This window comes from Dipteris shenzhenensis, chromosome 28 (assembly GCF_047967505.1).
Source record: "Dipteris shenzhenensis isolate YYH24624 ecotype China chromosome 28, Dip_SZ_1.0, whole genome shotgun sequence".
Lineage (NCBI taxonomy): Eukaryota > Viridiplantae > Streptophyta > Polypodiopsida > Gleicheniales > Dipteridaceae > Dipteris > Dipteris shenzhenensis.
The window spans coordinates 5,767,781-5,781,845 of NC_141623.1; the positions used below are offsets into that span (position 1 = coordinate 5,767,781).

A 14,065-nucleotide genomic window follows, 5' to 3' on the forward strand; every position below is an offset into this window, starting at 1 on the left:
ATTCTCTTAGCCAACAAAATTCCTCTCCAATATCAGTAACTTATCACTTTCTATTTAAGTTGATTCATTATGTCTTCAATTGTATCAATCAAGTGAGAAGTTCCTTGGAGTCTATCGATTAGCATAATAACAAGTCATCAAGTAAGAAAGAAGCATTTCTTGTGAACAAAATTTATATTGAATTGATGCAAAACAAGGAAAGTCAAGCACAAGACCTATCAACAGATAGCTCTAAAGGCTAAGTATCATCAACATACAAAAATGTTGTACCCACAATGTACAGTCCTCTTAAGAATGAATTGCACTTAATAGAAATCCCATATTAGAGACCCATAATTGAGACACCACTTCATCTTCCCACAATCAACAAAAGTAGAATGGAACTCTAGAAACAACTATTAGAAATTTCCCTCAGCTTAATTCAAACAAAATGACTCGTATTTAGCAATAAACTTTTAACTAAGGACAAAGTCATGTTCAAATGCAAAATATCAAAGAATCATAACAAGACACTCATATTCTTCAATAAGCTTTTATTGACACAATCTATAATATGAACCAATCCAATTTTTCCAACCAACACAAATCTAACAAATCCATGGTAAGCCCAATAGTGGAAAGAATACAATCTTAATGCCCTAATACCCAAGGGTAGGTAAGAAAATTGGTTTGAGGGACTTGTTATCCCTATATTAATTATGGACAAAGTATAGTCAAGTGAACTCCACATGGGATCACTATGTGTGGACTAGTGGCATAGCTTCATTTATAATAGTAAGGAATATCTAGCTCAATTGACATCTCAAGTGGCAGAGGATACTAAAAAGTAGTTTTGGGATATCATATGGGTGCATCAAAAGGTCCAAGAGACAAAAATCATTGATACATGCAAAGCATATATTTTTACACTTTTAGGATATCATATGGGCACATCTTGGTCAAAAGGTCCTAGATATAGAAAATCATTGACACATTCAAAGCATATATTTTTATTTTAGAAAATCCAAAAACATCCGTTATACAGCACCCTGTGCTGATCTAAGCAAGTTAAGAGGGGGTGTTAGGGCATAGATAAGTTGCATTGGATAAGGTACAATTTAAGAGGGGGCATTAGGGCATAGATAGATTGCATTGGACTTAAAGGTACAATCCTATTATGAACCTGTGGATGGAAAGGAGCATCCACTAAGATGCATATATTCTATTATCTTCATTTGGATAGCATTGTATAGTCGACTCATCTTGTGGTGTGTAATCCTCTTCTCTCTCACCCCTATCTTTTGACATAATTGAAGTCAAGTATTTTGGAATTTTATTGCTTATGATTGTATTCAAACAAATTGAGAATATATAAACATGGACCACTTAGGGCTAGGGTTTAGGATTTATCCCATGAACCCTATTTATTAGAAGGGGAAATTTACAACATTCTCAACACCCCGTCTTAAAGGCCTTCTCTCTGCCTTAACTTTGAGTGGTCAGCGTGGATTGCACTGTATCAAATGGTGCATGCCAAGAAATACAATGCATCATTGGCACTATTGGCTAAGGCAAAACAAAAACTATAGTCAGTCTATCAAAGTATGACAAATCCTCATCAATGTTAATTCACTGGATGTGATTAGTCCTTGTTGCTTGACTAGATCATAGAGTCAAGATGCCTTTGATTCTGTAGCATAGCCTACAAAGATGCACTTTGTTGACTTAACATAAAGTTTATTTTTTGGGTCTATTAGGAACACGGTTGTAAGAAAGAGGGTCAAATACTCTCAAGTGGTTGACAAAGAGCTTAGTCCTTTTGAATGCCTCTACTGGTGTCATGTTATTTAATAGAGTGATGGCACTTTTGTTCATCTAGTACACAGTTGTGTCACATCCTTCGGCCTAATACTTTCATGGAGCCTTCTTCTCATCAATCATGCATCTGATTGACTCTACACAACTGTGTTTTTGCACTAAAGACTCCATTCTACTTTGGAGTGTATTTGTCGTTTGAATTGACATTTGATTCCATAATGCCTGCAAAGACATTGGACTTTGTGGACTTGTATTTGCCTCCATTGTCACAATGGAGGACCTTGATGTACTTGCTGGTTTACTTCTATACCAAGTTTTTGAAGTTCTAAAGATGTTGAGTGTGTCAAACTTCTATTTAAAGAAGTAAATCCAAATCTTCATGGAGTAGTCAGATGTGAAGGTAAGTACAATGCCTTGTTAAGACTGTGTGGAATTCAGACCCCATTGATCAAAATGCACTATTTGAAAGACATTTGTGCTTTGAGACCAAGATGTTGAAAGGCTTGTTTATGTTGCTTACCCATACAACAAGGCTCAAACTGTAGTATGTTTGTATTTTTAGGAATAAAATGCGTTTAAAGTTGAGGTGACCATACCTCTTGTTCCACAATATACTCAAATAGATAATCTTGACTATGGTGGTGAGCCACTAGGGCTCTCTGGATTGGAATAGAGAAAGAAAGCTTTAACATTGTTCCTGTCTTAACACCTTAAGAAATGATGGATCTGAGACTCTCCCTCATGATGCGGACTTGATGCCTTGGCAAGAAGCAAGGGCTTAACACTCATGAAAAGACTGTGAGCACCATAGGTTCTGATACCATGTTGAGGATTTCAGGTGGAAGGGGGGGGGGAGGAGACAAAAGTGCACAAATAGTTCAGTCGTATTCCAAAGAAATCCAAAATATACCCATGGGAACCCATAAGGTTAAGGTTAGGGTTTGTCCGATAAACCCTCTCTAGATGGTGGAATTTACACCATTCTCCATAGAGCTAGCTTTGAGAGCTGAATCAATTTCAAATGAAGTAGTGTTGTGATTGTTGCCTTTACCAACTACATTAAAAATTAGATATGATGTAATTAAATTAGAACAAAAAGAGATCTAAATTTTGGGATCTAGACATCTAAGTTGAGTGCACATATCTCCTGAACACTAAATATGGAATTTTCTCTTGGAGAAATTCAGTTACACTTTGAGCTTTAAGGCCCTTTTGCTTGTAGGTGCTCAAATGTTGATGCATTGAAGTGAGTGGGCGAGTTGCTCAAATACCAATGGATTGAAGTAGGTGGGTGAGTTTCTCCCTAGATCTTGAGTTGAGAAGGTAAACCAAATTAGAAGAAGGAATATATAAGCTCCAGGATTGGCTTTCAATCATAGAGTGCCACTTTTATTTCACATAAAGGGGTCTTTGCTCATGTGAATTTAGTAAGGCTTGCATGCATCATTGCAAATGCAATGATGCAAGCCATATTTGCTTCCCTTCATGCTTCTAGGTGCTAATGGGATGAAGTGGGTGGTTGAATTACTCTCTCTCTCTCTCTCTCTCTCTCTCTCTCTCTCTCTCTCTCTCTAGTTAACCCTTTATTGAGGGAAGGGGACCCCTCCCCTCATTTTTATGAGGGTAAGAAATTTAAACCCTTTTATTTTGTTTCGTTCACAACATCTTTGTGTAGCCTAGAGTGGGTAAGGGATGTGTTCCCCCTTTGCATGAAATTCTGAAGCTATTCCTTTGATCTTAGTAATGCTATTATAATTTTTCACCTAAGACATCAAATGAAAAAGTTTTTGCTTAGGTTAATTTATATGTATGGAATAATTTATTGACGTTACCGATGTTTAGCATAGGTAGATGGGAGATAGATGAGAAAACTAATTGAGGAACTAGCTAGAGCCAAATAGGTGCGGTTATGTATATGATTTGATTTAAACTTTGGTTTCTAAAAAAATGAATGGAGGAATTGTGTGAGGCTACATATGGTTTGAATTAGGGTAGTTACACAACTCGTGCTTGCCCATGCTAGAGAAGGGTTCAATGGAGCTTCTTCTTGAAGGTAGTGAAGATGTACTTCTATGTCCTATTTATAGGTAGGTTTTGATGCATCTACCAGTTCTATGTCACACCTTGTGGGCATAGGTTTCACAAGCTCAAAAATAGTTACAGTTGGGCCGTTTATGCTATCTTGCAAAAAAAGGAAGCTTGGTGCTTTGATGCCCCATTAAAGCTTTAAGCTTTTGTAAATTGCAAACTCTTGTATCTTGCATTTGCCATCTATTTTAATATATGGCATCCACATATTTATATTTTTTGAGTTCTTAACATTGAATCTTGAGTTCTTGATATTGAAATGTTCACACAACCTATTCCAACTTTAATAGAGGTTGTGTGTACTTGAATCTTAAAAATATATTTTCACATTACATATATAATTGTGTAACAAGAAAACCATGGAAACAACCCACTGAAGTAACCCATTGAAGCAACTTATTAAAGCAAGCATGCAAAAAATCATTACCACATACGTGCTAACATTAAGCCAACACACACATGTTGTAATATAATGCATACAATGACATCACATTTCTTCTATGAATTTATTTCACTTGCTAACACTTAAGAGAGTTCAAAAATTTACTCCATTGTCACTAATTTAATCATCAAGAATACATGGATTAGAGTCATCATCATCGTCCTCATCTTTAACCCATTAAAGTAAGCATGCAAAAAATCATTACCACATACGTGCTAACTTAAGCCAACACACAGGCATGATGTAATGCATACAGTTACATCACAGTTCTTCCATACATTTATCTCATTTGGTAACACTTAAGAGAGTTCAAAAATTTACTCCATTGTAGCTAAATTTAATTATCGAGACTACATGGATCATCGTCTGCATCTTTCTCATCATCATTGTGGTTTGAAAGACTAATAGGTTATCCTTATCACTCTCATTGCTAGTATCACCTTCTTAGTTGAGCTCCTCCTCAATTGTTTGGAGTGCAATGGTAGTTAAAAGTTTCACAATGGGAGGAAACTTTTCGTAAGGGGTGGAATTGGAAACAATATCATATGTCCATTCTGGTATCTAGCATCTCCTAAGGTAGATAACATTTTATGATTATAATAAGTATATACACGCTTCTCAATGTGATATTTTAGGAGTCTGTTTCTCAAACTATTGTTGTAGTGACAACAATTCCTTGTGACACCTGAGTTGACCATGGTTGTGCCAAAATACTCATAACAAGTGGATGCAGGAGTACACTTAGCTAGCTCAATGATAACACTTGGAAAATGTAGCATCCTATGGATAATATGCTTGAACTCTCCCCCAATACACTAAATATTGGAGCAATCAACCACTTCCGCAACCACAATGAACACTCTCTCTCACTCATGACTCAATTGTGATCCACCTTACCTTACCACACTAATTGCAAGGGCTATGGACTATAATCTTGTAAAATGAAGAGTGGTTTCGGCTCACGCAAGTTTTCATACACAAAAAATGGGGGAGAAAGCTAGTAAAAAATACCATCGATACATGTACAAATACCACTAGTATGTAGGCCTTTACCACCTTCAATAATGAATTGATACTACAAGCATCATTTATGCTACCTATGATATTGTGCCTATTATGACTGATATGTTTATTGGATTCACTGGTGAATTTTTTAGGTTACCAATGTTATCAATTATTTTCATGCACTGTTGGACTGAACATGACGTTCTTGACTAACGAGTTAACACAAACATGAAAAAAAAACTTGTTGATTATGAATGGTTTTAATTCAAGACATGTTTATGATGATATTTTCACACATGTATATGATAATTCATGTAGATGCATGGGTCTATACAACTAAGGTTAAGTAACTAGCGCTGGATTTATATGTGCTTCTAACCCTAGTTGATAACCCTACGTCTTTGTACTACTATCTTGCATCTCTTTCTTGAGGATAAAGGGATGCCAAAATAATTTTTACCTGTAAGAAAAATACTCAACATAGATAGATGTACTGATCTATAGCTAAGCATTGCGCTAGTGGGGAAGATAGATCTTTGGTAGAGAAATCATTGCAAAAATTTCAATCATTGGAAAATTAAATGGAGTGATAGCTTTTTCTTATAGTCCTTTATTTTAAATTTTCTCGCTTTCAATGCATCTTTGGCCTATTATGGAGACCTTCAACCTATTATATATCTCCATATCATGCTATCATAAGAGGCCAAGAATCCCTTTGCTTTGCATAGGCAACCTTGCTTGCATAAAAATTATGCTGCAATGTCAAATTTTGTGGGTTTTCATTCATGTGCAGTGTCTCTTAGGCTTGTCCCATTATTACATTTATCCCATCTCATGACAAGCTAGCATCCCTGGATGTAACTTCATCAAAGTTGCACATGTCCTCACTAGATGAAGTGTTTCAACCTCTACATATTTATATTGCGGGTGTTTTTTTACATCCCTTGAGTATTTATATTATAGGCCCCTCCCAAGAACATAATCATTTCTTTTGCAAGCCATTATCTCCTACTCTAGGGTGTTTCATACAACCTTTCTTGCTTAGCAAAGTCATCTCACCTTGTAGACTAATATCAAAAGCGTTATTCTTTGGGCGGTCAATACAAACCCTCTCGCTTCCCTTAAAAAACAAGTGCAATTAGTAAATTCTCAACTTTTCCTTTTAATGTAGGAAAAGCCATTCCAATATCAATGAAGATGACAAAAAAAACAACACCCACATTCTAGAGTTGACACATTATACCTTAAATGTTCAGTCTGCAAAAATAACTCAACATGCTATATATATATATCATTGTGTGTGTGTGGGTACGTGCGTGTGTGTGTGTGTAGAGAGAGAGAGAGAGAGAGAGAGAGAGAGAGAGAGAGAGAGAGAGAGAGAGAGAGAGAGAGAGAGAGAGAGAGAGAGAGAGAGAGAGAGAGAGAGAGAGAGAGAGAGAGAGAGAGAGAGAGATCCTATCACTTTAAGAAGAAACATTTCTTTTTCTTTTTGCAAATGGGAAATGTCCTTTCCTATATGAATTAAAAAAGGGTTAAGAAATCATCTTCCTTTTGCATGCAAGAAAAAAATTTACAACTATAAAGGCCACTAACATAAAGAGAATTTATCTTTCTTAGATTGGTATATTATACGTTGAACTTTAATCCACCTACAAGAGAATCACAAACATGCCTCCCACTGATTAGAATCGAAGACTTTCATATTAGCCATAATGTTTAATGATTGTCTATACAATTCCCAAGAGGAATGGGGCCAATTACTAGATTTCCAAGGACAAATTCACTTCAAAACCTTGGTCAATGGATCAAGGCACTACTTGACATCCTTAAACATGTATCCTAGAATGTTCACACCCACCCAAGTCACTCAAGATCACTACATGATCTTGAAAATATGCTCTCCCATAGGTCATTTACATTCTTCTTGCAACCAACGGGAAAGAAAAGCAAGGTAACTCCATGATAGAATGTTTCTAGCACAATATAGTATTCAATCTTAAACAATTAGAAAATTTAACATGCAAAACTTAGAAAATTGCATGAAAATGTTGCAATGGAGCTTAGCTTACAGTAGATATTCTCCACCATCAATTAGACAATGCATGGAAACATGAGTGCACCCTAGGAAGAGGGGAAAACTCAAGGAGAAGGCTTTGGAATAGTTTGGCCAACATTTCCATGGTAAAGGGGTGAGAAATATGCCACTTCAGGATAGAATGTCATAGGAGAATGGTGAGGCATGAGACCCATGGTGGAAATGCATGGAGGAGATGCTTCTAGAACAGGATGAGGGGTGACCTATTTTTGCAGCATCTGGGTACTTTGAGAATGAGCTATGGTGCTTGCTTGGCATTAATCTTTTGTAGGACTCACATGGCTAGAATGGAACCAATTGAACTAGTAGTTCACTTCTAGTTTTGTTGGGATCCCACCACTTTGATACACAAATTTGGTGCAAAGCTATGATGGGACATGGTTTTCCACACATGGTTTTATAAAGCCATGTTTTGCTGGACATTGGTTTGGGAGGCCAATAAGGAGGAACTAAAGAGAAACTAAGAGTTATACACCTTAATTAAGTTCATCATGTTCAAATGAATCCCTAGATCTAATTGTCAGCTTTTAAAATGTGAGCTTTTATGAAAAAAATTTTGGGTCCTCTTATAATTTTACATTAAGAATGGATTCTTGTGCTCGTAACATTTTTCTTAGATCTTGAACATGGAATCTGTTTCCATGGTTGACTTCATGGCATTATTGCTTGTTGTCTCTTAGCACTTCCCAAATGCTTTTTCTCTAGACCTTGTCTAGGGTCAACTCAATAGTGTTTATGAGCTTATAGCTCTATATGTCACTTGTTTTTGGCATACTTAGGCCATGGCCATTACATGACCTTCCCTAGGTTGTGGCCATTGCATGTGCCAACATAGATCATCCCTTACTTTTGCATTGTTATGAACTAAGGGTCCTATACCAGTCTTCTCATTCTCTATATCTACTTAGAGCATACGTAAGATTTGTAGGCTCATTCAATAGAGCATATAAGTAGTGACCAATATGCCATTTAGGCTACTATATCATGGCTATAGCTTCCTCATAAATATGTGCATCATCTACTGCCTGCCATGGCATATCATGGATTTCGCACAGTCTATTCTTGTCATCCACACATAGATGCACATTGTGGCACTTTGCAACATCTATTAGTTACATATAGTCCATTAGACCTTGCCATTATCAACAACTCATTGGATTGTTGATGGTTTATGGATCACTTGATAATACATGCAATGCACTATTCTTAGCCCATGGTCCAAATTTTGCATATGAGCTCCAAGTAAGGGTGTAATCCTCAAGTTTAAAGTGATCTTTACTAGGATTTAGATATGTTTATCGTGATCATACTCATACTTCTCGAATATGGTACTATGAAGAGCCCTAGAGATAGTATTTGGAAGGCAAAAAGCATGTGGAAAACTACAAGGAGCAACAAAGGCACTCATGGAGAATACTAGAGATGTGCTCTTATATAAATGACTAGAAAGTTCCAAGGGAAAAAATAAGGATGAATATTAGCCCAATGGCAAATCTAGAGCCTTCTCCAAGTTGCCTAGGCTAATATTTATAGCTTTGAATTTGATAAATTCACCCAAAACTTAACTCTCTTATATGAGCTCAAAATTTAGCCCTTCAAGTACTCAAACTAATTGGCACAAGTCATATCAACCCATCTATAAGGTTAGATTTTTCAAATTCTACCTTATAGAATACCTATCTATAAATTTTAAGTAGAAAATGGTAGCATGGGATAATATTTGTACCTCTATATTGGGGAGACTTTTGACAAATGACATACAAATCCATAGCTATGTTCTTGAAAGATTCTCCCAATGACCTACACTTCCATAATTATGTTCCTCTCTTATTTTTCACCTTGCTAGTAGAAATGGTCTATAAACCACTTTAAACGACCTCTCAATGGTCTATAAACCACTTTAAATGGCCTCTCAAGTACTTGGAGTCTCATTCAAGAGATCAGGATCCCTTTTAATAGAAAAAGGATTTCAAGATGCTGGCTAGAGTCAATCCTCCTACATATAGTCCTTTACTACAAGCTACAAAAGGGAAACTTCTAGCAGTGGTTTCATACTAGTATTGAGTTAAAACTAGGTGATATTAAAATATTACAATGCTAGATGAGCCTCGTATTTGAAATATTGGGTGGTTGAAAAATTTTCAATCTTATAAAGCTACATTGGTGTTTGCCTCTAAAATTATTTGTGAATTCTAGATGAAAACGTTTGATTGAAGAATTAGTGGCTATGAATTGGAACATATTGTCAAGAAAAATGTTTAGAGAATTTTCCATAAGAAGATTAGTGTTTCCAGACTCCTCCTCAATTAGATTGGCTAGTCACCCTGTTGTAGCCGCTTGTTGTAGTATGGCCTTCGACATCTTCCTTCACCATTATTAATTTTGCCACCTTTTTCAACCTTCTGGTTGTTCTCATCCTTTACGGCTTCAAAGCTAGCACCCATCATTTTAAAGATGCATGAAAGTAAACTTCTCACCAAGGCAGGTCTGTAGATTTAGAACCAATGTGAATTCGCTTAGCTTTTGCCTTTTGCTTTGTGTTTGTGCTAATAGTCCCACTATCTAATGTATGCATAGTCTTTTTGCACTACTCATTGAAGTGATAAAGGAAGTAGCATTGATAGTGATGATCAAATCAAGTGAGATTAGAAAAGATTAATCAATGCGAGCTTGGCTATGTGATGATAAAATCAATAGGTTCTAAGACTATGTTGACTCCTCAATGGTAGAAAAACATGAGCATAACACTAGGTACGTAAGCTTTGGAGATATGCTCATTATAGCATGGTGAATTAGGAGAGTAGATTGATAAATTGAGGTAAGGCACCTCCACAAACATAGTTTCACAACACTCCACTAGCTTGTCTCTCCTCTTGTTCAAGGCATTGATATTTTGCGCTTGTACCTTATGTGTGAATTTTATTAATCTTGGTGTGTGAATGGTTATGATTGGTTTTCATTTGTGAATTTAAAATTATGTTTTTAGATATGATGACATGATGGATTCTCTATTCTTGGATTTGAAAGAAAGTATGTAGCAAATTTCAAGGAGGATTGATAATCATCAAATTACCTGAATTGATGTCATAGTTTCCTAGAAGTACACAACATTGATTTTTGCAAGATCGAAAGTTACGTAGTGAGTGCTGGGAGAATTTTGCAAATGATAAGATTCCAGTCATTGGTCTTTTACTATGCATGCATTCATTTTCTTCAAAATTTACCATGCTTTCCTTGAATGTCACTAGTTTTTTACCATGCATGCATTCGTTCTCTTCAAATTTGCAGTAAATGACACTAGTTGAAGCTATCATAGAATTTGCCCATTCACCCTACCATGTGATTTTTCTTTCATAGTTGAAACAAATGTCATTAGTCTTAACAAGAACATCCTAAGTTGCAAACTTTGTAGTCTCAAAGAGCTATTTCAATAGGATATACCCTCCCCCCCCCCCCAAAAAAAAAAAAGGGAAAAAAGAAAGAAAAAGAAAAATATTTGCAAACTATTGGATTAGTCTAGATGAAAAAGTTTAATTGCAAGATGGGTATGCTGTAGCGCTTGCACCTCTTACATGACTGCACTTTGCCACTGATTATGCTAACCACAAATTTGGTCATTTATTTCCAATATTCTAGATCTTGTTGCACGGTTGTTCCTATCCTTAACAGCTTCACAGCTAGCACCCAAAAGATTTTTAAAAAGCATGAGAATGTATAACTACTAACTAAGATAGGACCGATTTATTTAATAGTAGTTTGTGATGCATAAATAACCAACATACATTCACTTAGCTTTTGCTTTTTGCTTTATAGCAATGTACATGTCTCGAGTGCCTAGTGCATGTGTAGCATAATGACTCAGCAGTGAAAAAGGGCAAATGTGAAGCAATGCTAATAACAAAGTGAGAGATCAGTGTGATGCAAGTAGACAGAAAGGTCAAGACTATCATTCTCCTTGTGCTAACACAAGTTTTAACCTGCGTTTACAACTGTCTGTTTTGTATCAATGAACAATGATTACAACTTGATCATGGTTGATCATGGTTGTGAATACCTTGGCAGTTGCCATCTTAGCTACCTGCCACATTAGCATACCTGTCTTGTCTTTCCCCCCCTAAATGATAAAACCGCCTAGGAGTTTTCAGTGGGAGATATGGGCGGCCATCTTTGTGCGAGGGTGATTTGGAGAGCAATGTTTAACTGCATAAGTGGTCTTGCCGATGGGATGAAGAATTTGGTATAACTAGTTGTTGAGAATTGAATGGGTGTGCAAAAAAAGGGGCGTCCATCTGATGTCCAGCTCCCCATCCATGTAGGCTACTAGGTACCTGATTTAACATGTGCTCTTGCTTACACACTAAGCACCTAATGATGGGAAGGTAGGGGCATGTGCCGCGGTAGCCTCCACGTGGTGAGAAGTGAGTGGGCGTGAAAAAAAAGGGGTGCACATCTGAGGTCTAGCTCCCCGTCTATGTAGGCTACCTTGGCCCAATGTGTTCACTTTTTGTCCTATGTGTGTGTAACCACACATGGCATAGGGCGGTGCCCACATAATGAGCGGGCAGTGGCATTTTTGAGCGATAAGCAACGAGTCGTTCCTAGCTTGCTTGAACGTTGCAAACCTTTCAATTGTGAGTTAATGGGACCCATTGCAGGCCTGTACATTGTCAATGTCTTGCTTGAACGTTCTGAGTAGCGAATGGTGTGTGGGTAGGATTAGGAAAAATCCGAATTAGTGTCAGCTAGACCTGAAATGCCCGGGTAGCAAGCGAAAAACTCCGTCTCTATTGGGGTAGTGAATCACTGCTTTCCGACATGGCAGACTTTGTCATGGGAACGTTGCAAGAATTTGCGAATCCTGGCAATCCCGCTCAAGTAGGCATGAGCGGGAACGCGCTCTAACCATGGTGAGGTGGAGTTGGGGAGTTAGATGATAAGCGAGGGAAAGGGAGCGGGGGTGACGGAGAGGATAGATAGATAGTGGTATGAGAGCCAGCCAATGAAAGCCCAAGGCTTAGCCACATCATCATCCCTGCTTCGTTTCCTTTGCCTGACCTGAAGCTTGCACTCTCCATAGCTTCCCAACACAACCCACTGCAATGGCTTCCCTCGCCTCCTCTGCCTCCCTCGCCTCCTCTGCTTCCCCGTCCCTCGCCCCTTGCTCTTCTTCCTTGTTCCCCTCCCGCCTTCCTTTCCGCCCCTCCTTCTCCCCTTCCTCCTTGTCTCGCCTCTCCATCCGCGCCTCCGATGCTGCTTCCCCCCCCGCCCCCGCCCCCGCCCCTCCCGCCGAGAAGCCCAAACCCATCGGCCCCCCTCGTGGTTCCAAGGTAATCACCGCCCTCCTCTTTGTCTCCGCGCTTCCCCTCTCCTTCCCCTTTTTGGCCTTTCCTGACTCCTCGTTGATTGCAGGTTAAGATTTTGAGACCTGAATCTTACTGGTTCAATGGTGTCGGTACCGTCGTGGCTGTAGATCAGGTGTGCATCTCCCTTTTCCATCTCTGCATTATTGTTATGCTCTCTTTCCTCTTCGTCCTTTCTGCCTGCTCTAAAACTTGGTTTTGTCAACTAGGCTCCCGGTGTCAGATACCCTGTCGTCGTCAGGTTTGATAAGGTGAACTATGCCAACATCTCCACTAACAACTACGCCCTAGACGAAATTGTGTCGGTGTAAGCAGCTAGCTACCCGGAGTCGCTGGAAATGAAACATGGGAAAATATTTGCGGGGGAGAGAGATGCCTGAAACTTTAATTTGTGCGGTGGATCGGGGTCAAGGAATTGCTCCTATTGTAAGCTGTAAGGTGTGAATGTAATGCATCTGATCTTGTAAAGCCGAACTGAGTCGCTATTATTTAGTGAGCGTCCTCCTTTTTTTAATGAATACATTCTGATTACACCCTTAATTGTCCGTCTCCGATCTTTAAAAGCGAAGTCAGTTTTTCCGTGTTCGACGTGCGCCTTACCCGATTTTACAAGCCAGTATTCTTGTGGATAAGCCTGTAATCTATTGTTTTTTCTCCGGTTATCCAAACGTGTCTTGCGCTTAAACTGTTTTGGCCGGCGTGAAAAGGGTTCGTAGGTGGGGCATTCTTGAAGGGATATGTAATGGGTACATCTATTAGATAGGGTCTTCGAAGTTAGGAAATTTCCACCTAGAGTGTACTTATCAAAATATATGGAAACTTGTTTTATTTAATATAATTCCTAAGAAGTAGTACATTGGAGTGTAACAAAATGGTAGCTTGACTAATAGAGAGACGCCATGCCTTCTTGATTAAAAGCTACGTTTTGACTATAAGATCAAGGGCAGGATCTTTAGGATGAAAGATGAGATAACTCAATCCCATTGGTCTTTGGGAGAGATGATGTCTTTGGTCTTACAGCTTGGTAATGGGGGGTCAGTAGCTTCCCCTAGTAGCTTTCTTTGCCATTTGGCAAGATATTATATATATATTTTATATTATGTGATAGCAAGGGAGTGATGGGATCTCGGACAACTTGTTGAGAGGTGGGTTTGTCTTTGAAGGACTTGGTGTGTAGGTCTCTTCTCCATGTTCATGGAGCAAGGCATTCATTACTTATGTAGGTCTAACACCTAGTTGTTGGTTTTGGTGTTTCTTAGTCGATGAGTTAGGTTTTTT

General features: G+C 38.2%; 1 protein-coding gene across 1 annotated transcript; it reads left to right on the forward strand.

Annotated features, from left to right (window-relative positions):
• Positions 1-12,425: 12,425 nt before the first annotated feature.
• On the forward strand, positions 12,426-13,327 carry LOC147883088 (photosystem I reaction center subunit IV, chloroplastic-like). The gene is made up of 3 exons (XM_087399645.1): positions 12,426-12,754; positions 12,837-12,902; positions 12,997-13,327. Exons 1-3 carry the CDS (start codon positions 12,527-12,529, stop codon positions 13,096-13,098), a joined length of 396 nt encoding a protein of 131 aa, XP_087255771.1. The 5' UTR covers positions 12,426-12,526; the 3' UTR covers positions 13,099-13,327.
• Positions 13,328-14,065: the final 738 nt, after the last annotated feature.

Bases quoted from the DNA above. Each gene is read 5' to 3' on its own strand.
- LOC147883088 (XM_087399645.1), top strand. From the start codon at position 12,527: ATGGCTTCCCTCGCCTCCTCTGCCTCCCTCGCCTCCTCTGCTTCCCCG. The intron at 12,755-12,836 runs GTAATCACCGCC...CGTTGATTGCAG, and splicing joins GCCCCCCTCGTGGTTCCAAG to GTTAAGATTTTGAGACCTGA. The intron at 12,903-12,996 runs GTGTGCATCTCC...TTTGTCAACTAG, and splicing joins CCGTCGTGGCTGTAGATCAG to GCTCCCGGTGTCAGATACCC.